Genomic DNA, 20,295 nt, shown 5'->3' on the forward strand with positions numbered 1-20,295 from the left:
ACTTCGACCCAATCCTACCGCAATTATTCTCAGTCTCAGAATACACCATATACTGTAGGAAAGAAATGTCGAGATTTGTTTGCATTGACCAGGAGTGAATGGAACGATTGACTGAAGTACTTATTTAAATTACTCAGGGTTGCCATTGAATGCAGTGTAAAATGCTTATTTGAATATAAAGAATTGCACTTTGCAAAACAATAGTTTTATGAAGACACTGTCAACAGGAAAATACAGCACAAGCTTTCATGAATACAACGGGCGTCTACTTTATAAGACGAACACAGTAAAATATTGTAGCATAGAAATAAAATGAATAAAAATAAAAAAATACAACTAAATAATCCTAAATGAATTGCTCCTCTTTGGACCAGCAGACCATGGGATTATGATTAGTCAGCCTTCTTTGAAACCTGACCCATCTTGGTTCTGATGTTGCGTAACAAAAAGTACCCAACAGCGGTCATGAGACAGACAACCTCTGCTACCCAGAATGCCATTTCCCAACCATGGTGCTTGGCAATGGTGCTGAACGGCAGACCAGACAAAAAGCCACCAACTAGGGGGGGGTACAAATGAGTTCAGTCATTCATGGGTCCGGTTGTGAAACATTACAGGAAAGAGAAGCATATGGTCACTTGTAATTCAAGAAACTGTGAATATTTTATAGAAACTGATCTGGATCCACTTACTGTTGGCCATTAGGGCAACAATGGCATGTGATGTCCCACAGTAGTTGGACGGAGCACTCTCATTTGCAATGACCCCAAATAATGCGATTGGTCCATAAGATGAGAAACCGAAAGCAGCACCCAAGCTGAGAATCCACATCTACAAATGGAGGAAGTAAAAAGACAATGAAAAAACAGGTATACATTTTTTCTTTTACTTAACCACTTTCCAGCATGAGGAATACCTTAGGGCTGTCAGGAGTGACAGTCACTCTAAAGAGGTACATGGACACAAACATTCCAGCCATCATGGAGATCAGGATGAAATGACGGGGGTTGCCGTGGCTTCTCATGCCTTGCTGCACAAAGAAACAGAAAACCGAGTTGTGGTTTGGGTTAAGATACTGTATCAGAATGTTAAAAAAAAGAGTTAAATGAGGTTCATATGCAGGTGAAATAGAGTATATAACATTGGGTATTATTGCATTACTACCAAAAGAAAAAAAATCCAGTTCAGTCACAAAAGAGAAATGAAGACAGATTTTGCACCCTGGAACAAGTGAGGTGCCAATTTTGGAAATTGTTGACATCTAAATAAAGGAGGTCTGAAAATCTATTTTTACGGTTTGCCTTAAATTAAGGTATTTAAACTGATCAACCCACCTTGGCAACGGCCTTGTCAGAGAAGTATCCTGCTGCTAGACTACCCATCAGGCCACCGAGCTCCAGAGCACTCATGTATGAGCTGCCTATGGGAAAGGCATGAAGTAATTCACGCCGCATGTTACGGCATAAATATGGAAATAGATTTGATTGTTCATTGCCCATCCAGTATGTAGTAAGATTATCAGAGATTACAGCCACTATAGACAAGCAAAGTTCATCGATGGCAATACCAAGTTATTGTATTGGCCAAAAATCAACACCCCATAGCCCTAAGTTTGTTGGGATGACTCTTGAGAGGTCCCTCGCCTCTCTGCACTCCATACCCATGAGAGTGGACTGGCCCTTGTCCTGGATGAGAAAGAGCTGGCACCAGTCGGTGCAAGCCGTCTTCACCCCGAACACCACCAGGTAGGACACAGACAGCAGCCACAGGTAGGGCGACAGCAGGAACTCCTTCAGGGTGCACTCGTCACTGGACACGCCTGAGACAGGCGGTGGGGAGGGGTCACAGATTTAGAAAACTATTTTATGGGGCTGGGGTTATTATAGGACAGTAGATGTAACTCTGCAATGGGCAGACGCCGTTGTATGCGAGCGTCTGGTATGTCAACACGTGTCCTGTGCATGGACTACATTCTGTTCATGCAAGTGGCATGTGGGGTACATAGTCCACAGTGTCCCTAACCCTTCGGGGAAAAAAAAGTGGCACAAGCAGAAAGACACGCACACAAATACTTCCTATACTGTGCACAGCTGCTGTAGGCTGCTGTAGTAAGGCCCCCATCTTTTTAGGACTTTGTGATTAAATAACTGTCCAACTGGTTAACGACCAAGTTACGAACCGTTAGAATCTGCTCTGAAATGTCCTATAATAATCAAGTGCAGGTAGGAATTTTTTTTAAAGGTCCTTCTCACCCGCTTTGCTCTTCTTGGCTGCAGACTCGATATTGGGCAGCCCCACGTCCTTGGGCTCATTCTTAATGAGCAGGAGGCAAACAAAGGAAACCGCCACACAAGTCATCCCCGAGGTTAACATGATAGCCCTCCAGCTGTAGGTCTGGGCCATCACCGTGGCGATAATGGGACCCAGGCTACCGGCCAGATTCATGCTGCAGGAGAGAATGGCCCACCACGTCCCAAACTGAGAGGGCTCGAACCACTGACAGGAGAGAAGGGAAACACGGACATGAGATTAGCAGCCGGACGCTCCTGGACACGAAGGGCAAAATCATTTAACAAGTGCAGAGTTCTGAACCGAAAGAGGCAAAGGATTGTGAGACAGTTGAGTGACAGTCTCATATTACAATGAAGAACTCTACAAGGTCAAATAAGGAAAAGATGGCACCGTGCAGAACGGGGCAATGGGCAACCTGAACACCTCGTCAGCGGTGGTGTTTATCAACATTCCTCACTCACTAAGGTCTTGCATTGGAGTTTATGCCTCTTATTATCTAAACAGACCTGCCACGTTTACTGTCCCTCTGTCTTAATTATGAGATAAGAGATGTTTTTCTTGTGTGTGCATGGTTGTCCCAAACACCACTTTGCTGTAGCTTGAGGGGGACCACGACCGGTTTATCTTATCACCAGATCATAACCTTTGCATAATTTCTTTGTAAACATGACTCGGGTAAAAGTAGGATCGACCACACACGACGCACCTTCCGCAGCACCCTGCCGCAGGGAGGCCAGCCCAGGCCCTGGCCAAGGCCATTGAGGAACCAGAGTCCAGAGAAGACGGCGACTGTGGAGGACCAGGAGAAGGCCACATTGATGCCTCCCACCATGAACAGGCCGATGGAGAAGAGCCAGCGGGCGCTGATCTGGTCCGACAGCACGCCGCTGATGAACTTACTGATGGCGTAGGCCAGAGACTGACTGCTGGTGATCATACCTGACATTGAGGGAGAGATAAAAAACAAACAAAAAAAAAAAAAAAAAAAAAAAAAACGGTGGTGGCAGACCCAATTAAGAGGTGTCGCCCTGTTAGCAGATGAAGGTGACCGTGCCTCGGTGGCCTTGAGCCCTCAAGATGCCTTCAAGTCACTCCACACAGCAAAAAGGTTAAAACGTTAACACGTTTTACAGAAGGGAAAGGGTGAGGAAACACTTATTGTGTGTGGAGTTGGACACATTGTATGTATATGTATGTGACAAATAATCTCTTGAACTTGAACATTGACATCAGGCAGCTGCCATCTTCTAGCAGATGGACAGGTCATTTTATCATAACAGGTCCCTGCAGGGCAGCCTATAGTCTGCACATGAAACCGAATGAAAAATACGAATATACCTTTTTTTTTTTTTTTTTTTTAACCACATGAAACAATCTTAACATTTTGAGAGTGGCCAACACAGTCAAATATGTAATTGCATGCACAAGTTAAAGTTGCACTGAAAAGTAGGCCAATGCCAACTGCCTACACAATTACACTTCTGAGAGGCGTTTGCAAATCAATGACAATATGTGTGTAAAGCAAATCCCTCATACCCAGGTCATCTTTGTCCATTGTAATCTCTTGCATTATGGCGGGCATCACAAAGGAAAAGGTCTTCCTGTTGAAGTAGTACAGCGTGTAGCCAACGAACATGGCCAGGAATATCGTGCCGCGGTAGTATCCATACCCTGCCGAGGCCATGGCTGCACTTTAATCCACCGTTTAAAGCTTTATATTTGGGGGAAACAATGGCACGAGTCAGCCAGGTCCTGTCGTCCGGCGGGTCTGCTGCCAGCTACACCGACAGTGCCCTTTTGCACCGGGATCCGCAGTTCAAGAAAGTCACCGGTGTTGAAGCGATCGATAGCTGAAGTTAATGGTCAACTTCTGTCAACTCCCCGCACCGATCTCCCCCCTGTAGTCGGCAGAGGCGGGGCAGCCGCATTACCTTCCTCCCCCGACCCAGCAACAACCTCGAATGAATCCCTTGCCTCGCTTCATCTGCAGAGTTCGCTCTTCCCACATGTTTACCAGATGGGCGCTGCAGAGGGGGTCCAGCGCATGGACACAGTCCGCCGGCGCCTTTGACGAAGTTCGGAGTCAGCGTGGCTGATCTCGGCCTTTCCCTTTCTGCGATGTTTTATCCGTGTTTTTTTGCAAAAAAAAAACCAAACACGGCGGCCCGCTGCCTAGTGTGCAGGTGAGGCAAAGTTCATTTTAGTCTCGGTGTCAGTGGGCGTGATCCGTCGGTGGGCGCCGCCCCCCCCAACGCGCCCCCAGCGATCTGCCACGGAATTCCAATTTGGAATTCTCAAATTGCCGCTCATTTGAGGGTTTGAGTTTTACGAGGGCAGCGTCAATAAAATGCAGCAGGTTTTATTCGCGAAACGTTCAAACGGCGCGGCCGCATAATATTTCATTGTACACTGAGGTGATGTGCTCAACACCACACAAAGTTAACTACGGGAGCTAGCTCTGCGGAAACGTGACGTCACATTGCGCGACCTTGTTTCGTTAGCTTTAAGCGTTTCAGCGGGTTTAGACGAATGGCTTTTTAACCGCTTTTCATCGGTATATAAAACTTGGCAACAGCCTGTATGGCAGAGAACAATGGATGTGCATTGCATTTAATGTCAGAATACCAGAAAAGTTAACAGAGACTCAGTGGAAGACGAAAGGAAACAAGCATTTTGTCATTGACTTGAATGAGACCGAGTAAGCTGAATGAGACTGCTCAGTTTTGTACCCCTCTTCCGATCAGGAACTCCCTCCACCGGAACTACCTGTAGGCAGCTGTTCTCTTTAATGTTTGGGGTTTCTTTTAACATGTATACCGGGGCTGTGTGGACACTTAACATGCAATATTGGATTCCTCGTTTGACAACAACCCACTGGAAAGTGGAAGTGAGAGGACGGTGGCCGTGGAGGTCCGTCTTCCAGTCATTTTGTTCCCATGGTAACCGAACAACAAACACAAGGGGGCCCATTAAATGAGTGAATCCAGAGAGGACTAGAGCTCTCCTTCCCTGGAATTGGCCTTTATTATGGTATAGCTTCCATTTGTCATCATTACTGGGTACACACCAGTAGGATTATGGTAAGTATGAGGATTCAAGAAATTCTCTTCCACAATTCCACCCACTAGTGCAGCTGCAGTAGCCTACATTTTAATCCACAGGGCACGAGAACCGGTTCTTCACGGAGCAGTGGGAGCTCCAAAACCCGTCGCTACCGCACCCGAGGCTTGACTTCCTATGTGGACGAGAGCCTGTTTGGGACAGCTAAATTAGTAGGTGTTTATTAAACGCCCGCAGATATATTGGAGCTGTGTGCCTGTGTGCGTCCTAGCCCTGACACAGGACTCTGCCAGACAGAGTCCTGTGTCAGGTCTACGCACGCCTCCGATGAGAGACGTGTCTTTCTGTAGCAGTCGCCCCCGAACACCAAGCAGTCAGAGTCTCAAATCCAGGCCAGGGAAAAGTCCCACTCAGCTCCTGCCCAGAGAACCCGGCCAGCAGAGACAATTCGCATCATCACCAAGGACCTCATCCGTGACCTCAAGTAGGCAATAAAAACTCAAGCCTATATGAAGCCTATGTCAATGCTTCAAATAATCTAATACTTTATTCGTCAAACAATGCCGAAATATGTCTGCTTCCAACCCCAAAACCTTTGAAATACTCAAAGCATGTGCCAGCATATGTTGTCATACCCCTCGCTATAGTGTGACGCAGTCATAAATCGACTTATAAAGCTATTTCACTCCCCATCTTCTTGACAGGGTCCCAAGCAAGGATCCTTCCGGACTGTCCGTCATCCTATCACCAGTAGAGATTGAACGGTTGACCATGGCATCCCGGGTTCCCACCAAGGAAGAGAGGGAGGCCAAGATGGAGGCCCTGCAGAAAAGGAAGGAAGCCGTCTTGGTGAGAACAGTCATCACCTGCACCACTACTTTGGGTTGCAGCGCTGCCTGTTTACTGTTGGCCTACAGTTAACAAGCAAGACAACCAAAATGCTAGTTTAAGACTACATTCTGCCTAATACTGGGACTGCACTGACCAGGTTTTACAATGAAGGGTTCTTACCCGGTCATTGAAGTGCTTCAAGATCTTGAATTTTATCTTTAGAAATGAAAGTCCTGGAATACTGTGAAAATAGCCCCTTTTGTGCTGAAGTGCTTGAAAAGTAGTTGGAAAAACACATTAATTGAAAACCTGTGATATTATATAGTAAAGTAATATACATTTAACCTAGAAACGTTTTTACGACTGACTATGCCAGGGAAATGTAATTTTAATCCAGCATGGCTAGAAATAGACACTTATAATAGTAGATGACAATGAGATTAATAAAAGATAAATAGATATAATATATATACTTATATACTTTGATGAAAAAAGTGCTTCAAAAATCCTTTAATTTGATTTTGTAATGCCAGAAAGAACACTGACAGTGGTGAGGTGTGACCACCAGATTGCTAAAATCATAATATTACTAATCCATACTAATTATAATGTTGTAATGATTCCAGGATCACTTTGGTGCCAAGTGCATCTCAGTTCCATGGGAATTAGCTCTTGGTGGAATGGGCTCTTCAACGAATACAATCTCCAAATGTGTTCAAATATTTGAACACATTTGGACATTGTATTCCACCTAGTAGTCTACTTGTTTCCCACATTGTGGGAACACATTCCCGCAACATGGATTTGTCAAGATGTTCATCATTTATAAGGTGCAGAGCTTGCAGACTTCTATAAGTTTGGGAAACAAACAGTCTGGGTTCTCCAAGAACCCCATCAAGCAGCACTACGACCTTTGTACTGCGACTCCATTCTCTAAAAGTAGCACAATATGCAACTCATGGCTCTCTAAAATACATATTCTAATAACTTATTGAACTTAACTATAATTGGTAGTTCTACATTTAAACTTGGCTACATCTTAATTGTAATCCTTAACAAGTTTAGTCTATGAAGATATTCCAGGAATGAAATGGAACAGGCTTGCTTAGAGAACTCCGCACCATTCAAATCAGGACTATATCCTCATTTTCTCCACCCACTATGCGACCCCACAGGAGGCAGCGGAGCAAAGGAAGGAGCAGTTTCATCAGATAGAAAGGTCCCGTAAGAAGAACCAGGCCCTGAGCGAGCTAGACGCCGAAGCGCGGGAACGAGCTCAGTATCTGCTGGAGCGGGCCAACGCCATGAGGATGGAGAAGGAAGAGGAGATCAAGAGGGTCAATGAGGTAGTGCAGAGGGGCTCAAACTGGGGTCCGGAGCAAAAATATGTGTTTGTTTGTTTATTTTGTATAATTAGGGGTCCAGTCTGAAGGGCGGCAACCGTATTGTTTTTGGTATCACCCGCCGAAGCACCGGCACTCAGAAACCGTCAAATTCATGGACACAAATTCAAAGATTTGTCTTTGGGGCAGTCCACCACATGCTGTGGTCCAAGTTTTATCCACATCCAACTATATCTGTAGGAGGAGTTTGAAAAAAAATCTAGAGTTCGGGGGTAGTGGAACGGGGCACTTTGTGACATCATTATCCATTTTGGTGTATACAGTATGTGCATAGTGTGACTCTGGGGGGGGCTTTCACATAGGACGCGGTGCATGCTACGATGCGCTCTCGACTCCATTGGTGCGTGTCATGGGAACTCGGAAAACTGTAATTTGTGTCGGTTGTCCCAAGGCCCGTAAACCGTTGCTAAATCCATCCACTGCGCTCTGAATGCGTGCACAGCCGCTTACAACGACGGTCTTGTATCTGGTAACATGGACAATTACAAAGCGGCGTCGTACAATCTGCGGAGGGCGGTGAGGGACGCCAAACGGACGTACAGAGAGACAGTGGAGCTACAGATGGAGCGGGGGGACACAAGACGCTTGTGGGAGGGGCTGCGAACAATAACAAACTACAAGAGCAGCTCCTCCCCAGCCACGAGTGTGGACGCCTCCCTGGCCAACCAACTGAACTCCTTTTATGCGCGGTTCGAGTCTGGCAGAAACACCGCTAGCTCGCCGGCTAATTGGAGTTACACCGCTGGGGATGAGCGCGCACTCTCAGTGTCCGTGCACGAGGTCAGGAGGGCTTTGATGCAGGTGAACACCAGGAAAGCTGCGGGCCCAGACGGCATATCTGGGCGAGTACTGAAGACCTGTGCTAACCAGCTAGCTCCGGTGTTCACCACAATATTCAACATCTCCCTGGCTGAATCAGTGGTCCCATCCTGCTTCAAGAGGTCCACCGTCGTTCCTGTCCCGAAGATCGCCTCTCCAACCTGCCTGAATGACTACCGTCCGGTGGCCCTCACCTCGGTGGTCATGAAGTGTTTCGAGAGGCTGATTAAGGATTACATCTGCGCCTCCCTTCCCCGCACCTTGGACCCGTTGCAGTTCGCGTACCGGCAGAACAGATCCACGGATGACGCGGTCTCCCAGGTACTGCACACCACGCTCACGCACCTGGATGGCCAGAAGGGGGCCTATGTGAGAATGCTGTTCATCGATTATAGTTCAGCTTTCAACACCATAGTTCCCACCAGACTGGCTGTCAAGCTGATGGAGCTCGGATTGAATGCTCCGCTGTGCACCTGGATCCTGGACTTCCTCACAGGCCGCCCCCAGGTGGTGTAGGTGGGGAAGTACATGTCAAGCTCCCTCACCCTGAATACAGGATTCCCCCAGGGCTGCGTCCTCAGCCCCCTACTGTACTCCCTGTACACACATGACTGTGTGGCCAGGTCCAGCTCCAACACCATCATCAAGTTTGCTGACGACACCGTGGTCGTGGGCCTGATCACCGACTGCGATGAGAAGGCCTACCGCGAGGAGGTGGCTGACCTGTCACTCTGGTGCCAGGACAACAGCCTACACCTGAACGTCAGCAAAACCAAGGAGCTGATTGTGGACTTTAGGCGTGGATCACAATCGAGGACGCACGCGCCCTTGTGGATTAATGGGACTTCTGTCGATAGGGTGAGCAGCTTCAGATATCTGGGATTCCACATCACAGAGGACTTAACATGGACTGTTCACACAGACACTCTGGTGAGGAAGGCGAGGCAGCGTCTCTACCACCTCAGGCAGCTGAGGAAATTCCGGGTCTCGGTGAGGATCCTCAAGTCCTTCTACTCTGGAGCAGTGGAGAGCATCCTGACAGGCAACATCACTGCCTGGTTTGGGAACTGTACTGCCCAGGACAGGCGGGCCCTGCAGAGGGTGGTGCGTTCAGCCGAACGTACCACTGGAACTACCCTCCCCCCCTTGCAGGAGTTATACACCCGGAGGTGTAGTAGCAGAGCCCGTAGGATCATGAAGGATCCTCATCACCCCAACAATGGACTGTTTCAGCTGCTGCGGTCAGGCAAGCGCCTCCGCAGTCACACAGCGAGAACAGAGAGACTGAGACTGAGTTTTTTCCCTCAAGCCATTAGAACTGTCAACGCTGACCTCACCAGGGGTCCTAACTGAGCCATACACTAGGCTCCACTACCTATTGTACTGTATGTAGCATACTGTACCACCTACTGTGTCACTGTTCAGGGTTGTTCGTGATGCCGTATTGCTGCGCTGTACTGTTGTATACTGTGCTGTATTATCCCAAACACTACCTCACACTATTCACATTCACATGCCACTTTAATTCACATGCCACTTTAAATGCACATATCTGTATATACATAGGCATATTCCTTCTATCTATTCCATTTTATTTCAATTTATTTTTATTGTATTTTATTCTATATATTTTTATCTTATTCTATAAGTATTCCACTTACTGTATTACGTTTTAGGAGTCAGTTAGTCGGTCTATTAGAAAGGAATTTTCTACTTTTTATTTTGTTTTTTATTTTTTCCTAGGACATATTGTGTGCTATCACCGGGTGCGTTGCATTACATTTCACTGCATATATGTATGAAAGTATGTATATGACAAATAAAATCTTGAATCTTGAAACTTGCCCCCCACACCCATGTGTACCTGTGTGTTGTCCCCTCAGCTCATCATGGGCGCCCAGTGCCATGCCATGCGTGACGCTCAGATACTCGAGAGGAGACAGATACAGCAAGAGCTGATGGAGGAAGAGCGGCGCCTGGACGCCATGATGGAGCTGGACCGTCGCAGGGCCATAGAGACCCAGGAGCAGATTGATAAGCTACGCAAACAGCAGAGGATCCGGTAGAGGGCGTCTACAAACCTATACAATATTATGCTGTTTTCACACCAAAATTAGCGGGTTGACCCGGGTTTGACCTACGAAAAATAGTCGAGTGACACCTTTCCCATTGCCAGGAGAAACGCCGGATTTTTCATGTGCGTCACATTCGACCTCACAAACAGGCCGGAAAAGGGGCGTGTCATGGTTCCTGGGTGATTGGCAATAAAATAGTAGAGGGGGCAGTAACTTAAACAACAAAAATCTGTAAAAATTGGAGAAAAAAAAAAAGTATTTTGAGTCGTTCAAAAGAATCAGATCTTCATGAACGACCCAACTCTACAGTAGAAGCAGCAAGGATACTCCATGCTGCCAGTGTGTGCACCGGTCCTTCGGCGGCAGGGGGCAGGAACCGGGGAGCGTGGGGGTTCTCTGCTGTGCTCCCAGTGCAATCCCCAGACTCGCAACATTTCATGGTCCTCCATGCGGGGAAAAAAGTCAATAACTTCTGATTTTGGATTCTAAATGGGATATGAAATTGTTGAATGATACACAGATATTCGTGTCTATGTATGCGCCAGTGTCGGGAACTCCAACGCGCATCGCATCGCACAAGTAAAGGGGCTAAAATTAGTGGGTCGACCCAGGTGTCCTGTTCAACGATCTGAGGCGGAGCTGTTGCCGGGTCATTTGACCTGGGACTGAGACCCAGGTTTTTCCTTTCCCACTGGTCACAAATGCAGATTGTTAACGGGTGTTGCCGGGTTTTTTTACGCTCTGGGAAAGGGGTATTAGAGTCAGAGAGGGGAGGCAGTGGTGGGAATATATCTTCCCCACAGAAGCGCTTGACAGAATGGAAGCCTTAGGAAGGTGGAGGGTGTGTACTTCTCAGCCAGCCTCCCACTCAAGATTTTTTGAAATGGGTGGTTAATTCAAAACAGTGCAATGGACCCTTTTCACAGAGGTATACTGAAAAACCCAATGTCAACGCCACAAGCTCGACCTGTGTTTACCCCGCCATGAAACCTCTGTGGAAAGGGTCCAGTATGGTCGCCAGGCTGCCCTTCAGAACGTGCCAGACTACCCTGTGCTGAATTTGAGGTTAACCAAGTCTGGTGGGTGTGTGTTTATTCCAGTGGGAAGGAGGAGATTATCGACCAAATTGAGAAGCGTCTGGAGGAGAAGCTGCTGGAAGACGAGCTGAAGGAGCAGGAGGGACAACAATTGCTGCAAAGCCTTGAAAGGATGCAGCAGGAGGAACTGGAGGTAGGAATGGGTCAGAAGAATATTGGTTCTGTTTTTTTGTTCTAGAGGTTTTCATTGATCCATAATTCAGACCTGAATCTGATTGGATCCCCAGCCTTGAGTATTACGCATAATATCACACAGGCTCGAGACCCAAGGTAATAGAATGGGTCCTGGTCCCATTTGGCCATGATGAAATGTGGACCCAAACCCATTCAGGTCCCGGGTCAGGCTTCGGGTAGTCCCGTGAATATCTCTAATTTGTACCCATACTGTATGTGGATAAGTTTTGCTGAGCAATTCTATCAGAATTAGCTCTTTAGCTCAAAGTAATCTGTATAATCTGTAAGTATCTGAGCGTCAAACATCCCATGATGAACTGAGGAGACAACATGGCACTTGTTCATGGCAACTCAAACATACCGTATAGATATGTGCATTAGAGAGCGATCACCCATCATAATGGAGTGTTTTGCATACGTACGAGGATGTTTCTGCACTGACTGGTCTTCCTCCAGGCCCTGGAGAGGAGGAGGGAGGAACAGACGCTTCTGCAGCAGGAGATAATGCGCATCAACACTGAGACCCTGCAGGCAAAAGAGGAGAAAAAGGAGGAAGAGAGGCTGGCTGACGTTAAGGCCATGGAATACAACCGCAAGAAAATGGTGAGATGGAGAACACGTTTTTCCCCGAAAAGCCCCATAATGACTTGAGCTGGGATTTCCATATGTTAGTCTTATGACGCAGCGTGTGGGAGAAATGCTGAAAACTTGAATACATGGAAATGTATTCACGTTTTACCTTCACAGTAAGTCACTCTCCTGACAGATAGTTCAGTTCAAAAATCATAAATAAGTTCACGTTCCTGATGCCCTCCATCCTTATAATCATCATTTTGCCCTGTCAAAGTACTTTTTTCTTTTGATGGTGAGCAGTCTTCTGCCGGATGGTTGACCTCTCTGTGTCGGTTCCAGGAGCGAGAGGCAGAATACGAGTTGGAACAGAGGAGGTTGAAGAGGGAAAAGGAGGTGGAGGTGACCCGGCTGAGAGCCCTGCAGGAGAGAGATAGGGACTACAAGGCGGAGCAGGTGAAGCTGCAAATGCAGTAACAAAACCTACACAGGCCTTAAATTCCTACACAGGGCACTCGTTTTACTTAATCGCTAACATTCTTATCTCTGTTGGCCCTGACAAGGATGAACTCCGTGCTCGGAGGAACCAGGAAGCAGCGGAGAGAGAGTGGAGGAGGAAAGAGAAGGAGCAGGCAGAGAAGAAGACGCAGGAGGAAGCAAAGCTGAAGGCTGGTCGCCTGGAGCAGGTCATCCACAAAGAGCACTTCCTCTCCATCGAGGCCGGACGGGAGAGGGCGGAATTTGACAGGGTGCAGAAGTAAGCGCTCACTAGTCATTACTTCACTTTATTATGTTCACGAGTTCAAGGGAAATCCAAAAAAAAAAATGTATATTCCAAATGACAGAGAGGGCAGAGAGGAGAGAAGATTTTGTTTGTTTAATTTCAACCACTGTTTATGGATATAAACATCACAATATTCCTCGAACATTGTTGAGGTCTTGTCAGAACGGCGATGTCTCAGACATCTCGTGGTTCAAGTTTGATCCATATCGATCCACATTTGGAGCAGGATTTAACGAAAAACCAACAAAAATATACCGTAAGTAACAGAATGTTCGCATCGCCGATATGCCAATGTTCTAAAACTTCTGGTCGGGTGGTAGAGTGAGATGAGTTTGTGGAGTGGCCGCTTTGTGATCATCCATTCATTATATTTGTGCAGGTTATACCACCAATAATGGGTAAGTTCAAGTTCAAGAGATTATTTGTCCAGACATACATACGGTCATACATATATGCAGTGAAATGTCATGACACCCGGTGATTATGCATAATAAGCTCTATAAGCGCTAAAAATACTAAAATGTGGTGAGATTGTTAGCCTGCAAGGCACTGCAACTAAACGCGTTCAAGGCACTGCAACTCAACAGGATTCTAAAAATACTCATGCTAGCTGCTAACTGTCTACATCCTGAAGCCTCCCCTGTTTCACCTTCAGCTATACCCCATAAGTGGGGTATAGCTGAACAGGATGCAACTCGAAAGCCACTTCAGTTACGACAGCTCTTCTCTAATTGAGTGCAAGTTAGTGTGGTTGATGGGAATTTATTTAGAGGAAAGTATACTGTTGCCTCAAGGAGATGCTCTTAATATGGGAGGCTAGACTAGATCCTATCATGCGCAGTTTCCTACCTTTTGTCCTACAGTAAACAAGGAGGATTATCAATACTTCAGTGACTGTGTTCTTTCCATAATAGATTACTATAAACATTTTACTTTAAATGCAAGAATAACATTTATTTAGTATAAGCATTACAGTGGAGCAATCAATCAATACCATTCAGTAGGGTTAGAATAATAAAAATAAGAACAAAAGTAAAAGGTTTAATAATAATTTAAAGTTCAGTAAAATAATAAACTGTACCTACTCCTTTCTGATTTAATCAAATTCAGCGAGAACAGAGTTGCCCTGGCCAAGCACACACACAGCGTTCTAAAAAAAACAAAACCCTGTTTCTCCGTCCAAAGAACCCAGGTCTCGGCCCCGTGGCTCCAAAGTAATAAAATAACATACCCTACTTCCTTCCCCTGCTTGTCTGAGGAGCTTGCTCTTTACAGCTCCATTGACTGTATCCCCAGAACAGCCTGTTTCCCCGTCCAAGGAGGACAGGTACCTTCAGTCCTGTCACCCGCAGTACAGCGGCTCCGTCCATGCCTCAACTGGTAACCACAGGAGATTGTCCAGTCTCTTTGTCGAGTCACCTCAGTGGCCATCATCAAACTCATTCTCAAGAGCTAACAGCCTCTAGGCTGGGGGATTCTGTGTCTAATTTTCCGGAGACTGCTTTGGCTCGATTTGGCCTTTAATGACTTGCAAAAAGAAAAATTTGGTCTCTCGATGTCCTTCCCCAGGCCCATCTATGGGCATAGGAGAATGACTCAGAAAATGCTCTATTTTAGATCTCTCCCGACAAGAGAGCCCAAGATGGCTGACCCATGTTCCACCCACCATAGAACTCACATTACATGCAATATCTGTTGTTCACTTTTTCAGATTTTCCATGGTTGCTTCTTTTTCATAGGTTTCATTGAATCAGTTAACACAATACAGTTTACAGTTTCTATCATCTTAAATCATGAAATCACCATCCTAATCATTCGATTATTATATACGTAGATCCTAGCCATTAAATCATCATCTAAACCATAAATCTAATTGTTAATTGTTAATTGTTACTTAGGCCTTGGTATTCGCTAAGGAACATAGGCTTTTCCTATTCTGGCTTTCACATCTTCTTCCGTTTTTCAGTCCACAGTAATGATGCTCCCAAGGTTTGTAAAACTGCCTTCCTGCTCTAGTTGATTTTGATCCATGATTATTGGTGCATTGTTCTTGTTATTGATTCTCATTACTTTTGTTTTTGGTGTGTTGATCTTGAGCCCAAGTCGAGCGGTAGTTCTTTATATTTGTGTGATTTGTCCCGCATCTGATGGTGAGCGTGTGCAAGCAGTGCTATATAATCAGCAAATTCTAGGTCCTCTAACTGTTTGGCCAGGCTCAACTGTATGCCGGTTCTGCTGTTGTCGGTTACTTAGTTCATGGTCCAGTCTATGTAGAGGAGGAAGTAGAAGGGCGAGGGCAAACGTCCCTGCTGCACGCCAGTCCAAGACCTCAAAGGCCTCTGACGGGCATCCTTCATGGAGAACTCAATACTGCATCCCTTGGTAGGTGCTCTTGATGATGCTGACGAACTTTGGCGTGATGCCAGAGTGCGCCGTTCGTTTCCGAAGTGTCTCACGATAGACACTGTCAAATACCCTTTCAAAATCAATTAAATTGGCATAGACGGGAGAGTTCCATTCTAAGAATTGCTCAATGGTAATCCTGAGGGTGGCAATTCGGTCTCCACAAGATCTACCATTCAGTCTTTCATCGACCGCCTTCTGAAGCCTTTCCGGTAGAATGCGGTTCAGCACCTTCCCTGGTGTTCAAAGGAGCATTATTCCTCTGTAGTTTTTGCACTCCCTGAGATCTCCCTTCTTGGGAGTCTTTACAATGATGCCATCTCTCCAATCCGATGGGACTTTATTATTTTTTCCTCCCAGAAAGCCCGCGTGAGGTGGTGAAGCATGCTGGCAGAGGTTTCGGTGTCTGCCTTGAGGGCTTGAGTTGGTTTCTCATCCGGCCCTTCTGCCTAACCGACCTCTCAAGGCCTTAATGGCCTTCCATCTTGGTGGAACTTAGGAAGTTTATCTCTTAGGCAGTTTATCTCCAGCAGGTTTGGAGCTGGAAGAGTCGCTGCTGTCATTTGAGGGTGCTGTCTGCTGAGCAGCTCTCTCTCAGTACCAAGGAGGTTGATCTTCCTCGGTGCCTTTCTTAGTACCCTTTGTGTCCTTCATGTCTACTTGTGCTTGTTTGAATTTTCAGGTGAGCTTCTTTGTGGACAGTCCCTTCAGATTGTTTTTTTCCTTCTGCATCCTCTGTCTGCTGTGCTAGATCCTCAATGTACTTTTTGTCCCTTCTGACACTTTCATTCACTGCCTTGTTTGCCGCCTCATATTCTTTCTGTGCTGGTGCCTTTTTTGTTCTACTTTTGCTTATATTTAGTACCTCCCCTTTTCCCTTCTCTCCCTCACTTTCTTCTATGTTTCTGTGGATAGCCAGGGGTTTGCTTTCTTTTTTTCCTCCCTACCACTTCGTCACATGTCTTCTTCCATATGGTCTTCAGACCTTTCCATATCTGACCTGGTATAGTTCTACTGTGTCTATATCTTGAAATTGCTGTACGTTGAATTTGACTCTTCCTTCTCTGGGATTTATTTGTTTCCGTTTTAGCTGCGTCCTAGCTATGACTAGGTGATGGTCATACCCAGCATCAGCTTCCCTTTTCACTCTGACATCCAGCAGTGAGTGCCTAAATTTCAGGGTGATGCAGATGTGGTAAAACAGATATTCCGTTGTGTGGTTGGCGGAAACCCATGTAGCTTTATGGATGTCCTTGTGTGGGGAAAACTGAACCTCCGATAACCAAGTTGTTGTCTGCACAGACTGCTGCAAATCTTTCTCCATTGTCATTCATGGTACCTTGCCCTTGCTTTCCCATAATCAGCTCATAACCATTGTTGTTTCCCCCAATATTCACGTTCATGTATCCCGTTCAAATCATGATGTCCTTTCCCTTCTGGTTCTGGAGTATGTGGTGTAGTTTGTTGTAGAAGTGGTCCTTGGTTTCATCATCTGTATGATTTGAAGGTTTATTTTCTTATGCGTAGTGTGAAATTTTACTGTAATAATCCTTGAGTTGATGGGTTCCCAGCTGATGAGGGGCCCCCTGGGCTTCTTTGGATAGCATGAACCCTACTCCCTATGTATGTGGTGTGAGTCTTCTGGGTGCCCAGAGAACAATATGGACTCACCACTGGCCAGTTTAACCTGCCCTGACTGGAGCCATCTAGTTTCACACAGACACAGGAGAGATATTCTGGACCTCCTCATCTCCTCCACTATTACTGACATTCCATGTTGCAATGTTGGTGGATCAACTAGGTGTCAGAAGATTCAGACGCACCGTCTCCTTGGGGTTTTCCGTGTACATCGCCATTTTCTCTTTAGCTTGGGAAACTGAAGAGTGTTCTCTTCCAAGGCTTTGGGATTTTTTGGTTTTCATCAATGTATCTGTAGCGTGGATGTTTTTTTTAAGGGTTTGGGTTGCTAACTCCAAGCCCAACCTTCCCCCATTTCTAGTTAATTGTGTGCTTTGGAGTTGATTTGTTAGTCCCCTCGGATTACAGTCTCATACCACATAAGACCAGACAGGCTTAGGGGCAGTGTACAAGCTGTCTCGGCACGTCAAGCCCAACCAACTCCTGCTACTGTGTAATGAAAGCTGCAACCAGTACAACGGTGTATCTATCAATTGCAAGCATTTCTTACCAGCAGCGCGAGACAGTGAATCCATGAATCATTCATTATTCAATCATTGCATTGTACCGTGAATCACTCGCTAGCCACCTGCCAATGGCATTTGTAACTCCCAGTAGAAGAGGTTGATAATGTTCCCTGCGCTCTGACCTTCCTATTTCCTCACACAGATGAGTGAGGATTTCAGCCCTCTCCTCCTCGGTGAGGAGAGCTGCTGCAACGTCGGGTGCTCCCTTTAAATAGGGCAGCTGACAATCTCGTTCTCTCCTGCTGCTTCCAACGGGCTTGTCTCCTTCCTTCTTTGTCTGAGCTCTGGTCTTTGCACTCCTCTCAGCCTTGCCCATGCTTGGTGTCGGCTCTAGGACGACATCCCCGGGAGGGGTCACTTCCTTTTCTTTACGTTGGTATCGCCTTGGTTCTTTCCAAAGGCATCTTTGCCAAACCTGGGGTGGTGGTGTCATTTCTTCTACTCTTAAGTGGGCACATCACGTGGGGACCATGGGGTGCATGGTGCGTCAGGGTGGTCAAAGCCCATCATTCCAACATCTTTTCAAATCCTCTCTCTCTCTCTCTCTCTCTCTCTCTCTCTCTCTCTCTCTCTCTCTCTCTCTCTCTCTCTCTCTCTCTCTCTCTCTCTCTCTCTCTCTCTCTCTCTCTCTCTCTCTCTCTCTCTCTCTCTCTCTCTCTCTCTCTCTCTCTCTATGACTCAGGGCGCAGCAGGAGGCCATCGCCAAGCTGAAGGAGGAAGAGGAGAAGCAGCGTCAGACTGCACTGCACCACGCAGACGGCATCAGGCAGCAGGTGAGGGAGCGGCAGCTGCTGGCGGTGGCTCAGCGTCGGGAGATATTCAAGGAAAAAGACCATTTGGCTGAGGAGGCCCGCCAGAGACGCCTCCGCCTTGGTGAAATCAAGGAGAAGAAGCTGAAGGAACTCAAGTAAGTACAGGCCTATCGTCAAATTGCCAGTATATTTCCTTCTTTTTGTTTGTTTCTTTTTTTACACCTACAAAACATTTGGAGACATTTATTTAACAGTTGCTCCCAGCTCTGAAAATATAAACTAGACTGGATTGTATTGTAAACTATACAGAGCCTATACAACCCTTAAATCAAATAGATTTTGACAGGCATTGTAGCAACAGCTACTTTTTTTTTTTAAACTGATCTGAAACAGATCTGAGGCTTCCAACTGGTATTGAGCACTAAAGGTTCCATTGTGTGCATGTACACCAACTAAAGCTAAGTTTTGTGTCTGTAGGGCCGCCGGACTCCCTGAAAAGTACTGCAACGAAGTGGAGAGGAAGGTCCATGCGTTGCCCTCTCTGATTCACTAGTCTGTCGGCTTGACTCAATCACTGTGGCCACAAGCATATAAATATATTGTATTTCCTTAAATATAAACCGGTAGTCAAATAAAAACTGCGCCTCTCATAAATGCCGGGTCGTGGTCTACACAAACAAATACAAGCCTGTCTCAAATACAGACCAGGGGAAAAACTGATCGGAGTTGCGTAACTGTTCTGGTGTGGAGCTCCGCTCCCAAACAAAGCAAGTAAAAAGTGTGTTGTTATTGTAGATGTATCTAATTTACTCCATGTCCTACTGCTGCGTCGCAGATCGCTTCTTGGGGCAAATGCCTCTCTCTAAGCGCTCTCGCTCTCCAGCGCTCCAAGCAGGAAGTGGTGCGTTCAAGGCGACCTTGGAAAAACTGTTATTCCCCCATTGGCTACCACTACAACTGCGTCTTTCAGGGCGGCTACTAGCGTTCTTTTTTCACCATACATGTGTTTGCATGGCATGGCACATAGATGGAAGTTTGATTTGAAATTCATACTAAAATATGATCGGATATACTTTTTAAACAGAGGGAATTACATATAAAAGCCTGCCTCTAATATAAGCCTGCTTCCAATGAAGGCCTGGTATCATCTGTAATTGTGGTAAATAAAGGCCCCGGTCACTATTTGAGGAAATACGGTATCAAAATCAACTTTCGATAAATTGACACTTGATAAAAATGAAAAGGAGTGACTGCTAATGCTATTGCTAGAATTGGTATGATTTGCATGATTTTTGTGTGACACTTCCTTTGTTACATACGCACAATTGAAATGTTCTTGATTAAACTGGCTGATAGCCGACCTAGCACCCTGATGTTTTAATTCAGTCAAATTAACGGTGAGGCACACTGAGCGATCAAACACAGCTTTTACATGTTTAACACGCTCCACCCATCAGTCTCTGTAACTGACCACGTCGTCCAGATATATCGAGCAAGTTCCCAATGTCGTTCCATCTCTATGCAATACGCATGCAGCAGAGATTTCAATGTCTAAAGAAAATGTTTGAGCACCACCTTGTATTTGTATTTGACTGGCCGCAAAACCTGTGGAAACAAAGTTAAGCAAAACAAGAATTGAGGTAAACGATGCCAGAACCTTCATCACAGACCTGGCTGAATATGTGCGTAAAGGATGGGCTGCAGTATATCAAGACAGTAGGTAAGTGTGTACTACCAGCTTTAGTAAATCATTGGAACATTTGATTATACATTGTGAACGTCCTCTTCCTGGGTCTGGTTGCTGGAATGGGGAACGAAGCAGGAGCAGGTT

The 20,295-nt window shown here is 46.1% G+C and overlaps 2 protein-coding genes across 2 annotated transcripts; one reads left to right on the top strand and one right to left on the bottom strand.

Moving 5' to 3' along the window:
• Positions 1-264: 264 nt before the first annotated feature.
• Positions 265-4,461, bottom strand: slc37a4a (solute carrier family 37 member 4a). Its single transcript, XM_080007080.1, has 8 exons — positions 3,829-4,461; positions 2,999-3,231; positions 2,253-2,496; positions 1,661-1,819; positions 1,335-1,420; positions 917-1,030; positions 693-831; positions 265-559 (listed from the first exon to the last, which is right to left on the bottom strand). The coding sequence occupies exons 1-8, from the start codon at positions 3,974-3,976 to the stop codon at positions 393-395; spliced, it is 1,290 nt and encodes a 429-aa protein (XP_079863206.1). The 5' UTR covers positions 3,977-4,461; the 3' UTR covers positions 265-392.
• On the top strand, positions 4,024-19,130 carry LOC307234718 (cilia- and flagella-associated protein 45-like; the record flags this gene model as incomplete). Its single annotated transcript, XM_080006579.1, has 13 exons — positions 4,024-4,116; positions 4,197-4,367; positions 5,421-5,564; positions 5,703-5,836; positions 6,057-6,201; positions 7,359-7,529; positions 10,289-10,467; positions 11,581-11,710; positions 12,208-12,354; positions 12,664-12,777; positions 12,885-13,078; positions 18,395-18,619; positions 18,942-19,130. 13 exons carry the CDS (start codon positions 4,024-4,026, stop codon positions 19,015-19,017), a joined length of 1,923 nt encoding a protein of 640 aa, XP_079862705.1. The 3' UTR covers positions 19,018-19,130.
• Between the last annotated feature and the right edge of the window lie 1,165 nt (positions 19,131-20,295).

Source organism: Zeus faber (genome assembly GCF_960531495.2).
Source record: "Zeus faber genome assembly, chromosome: 9".
Taxonomy (NCBI): domain Eukaryota; kingdom Metazoa; phylum Chordata; class Actinopteri; order Zeiformes; family Zeidae; genus Zeus; species Zeus faber.

Bases quoted from the DNA above. Each gene is read 5' to 3' on its own strand.
- slc37a4a (XM_080007080.1), bottom strand. From the start codon at position 3,976: ATGGCCTCGGCAGGGTATGGATACTACCGCGGCACGATATTCCTGGCC. The intron at 832-916 runs GTATTCCTCATG...CTCCATTTGTAG, and splicing joins TCACTCCTGACAGCCCTAAG to ATGTGGATTCTCAGCTTGGG. The intron at 560-692 runs GTAAGTGGATCC...ACCCCCCCCTAG, and splicing joins TGTTGCCCTAATGGCCAACA to TTGGTGGCTTTTTGTCTGGT.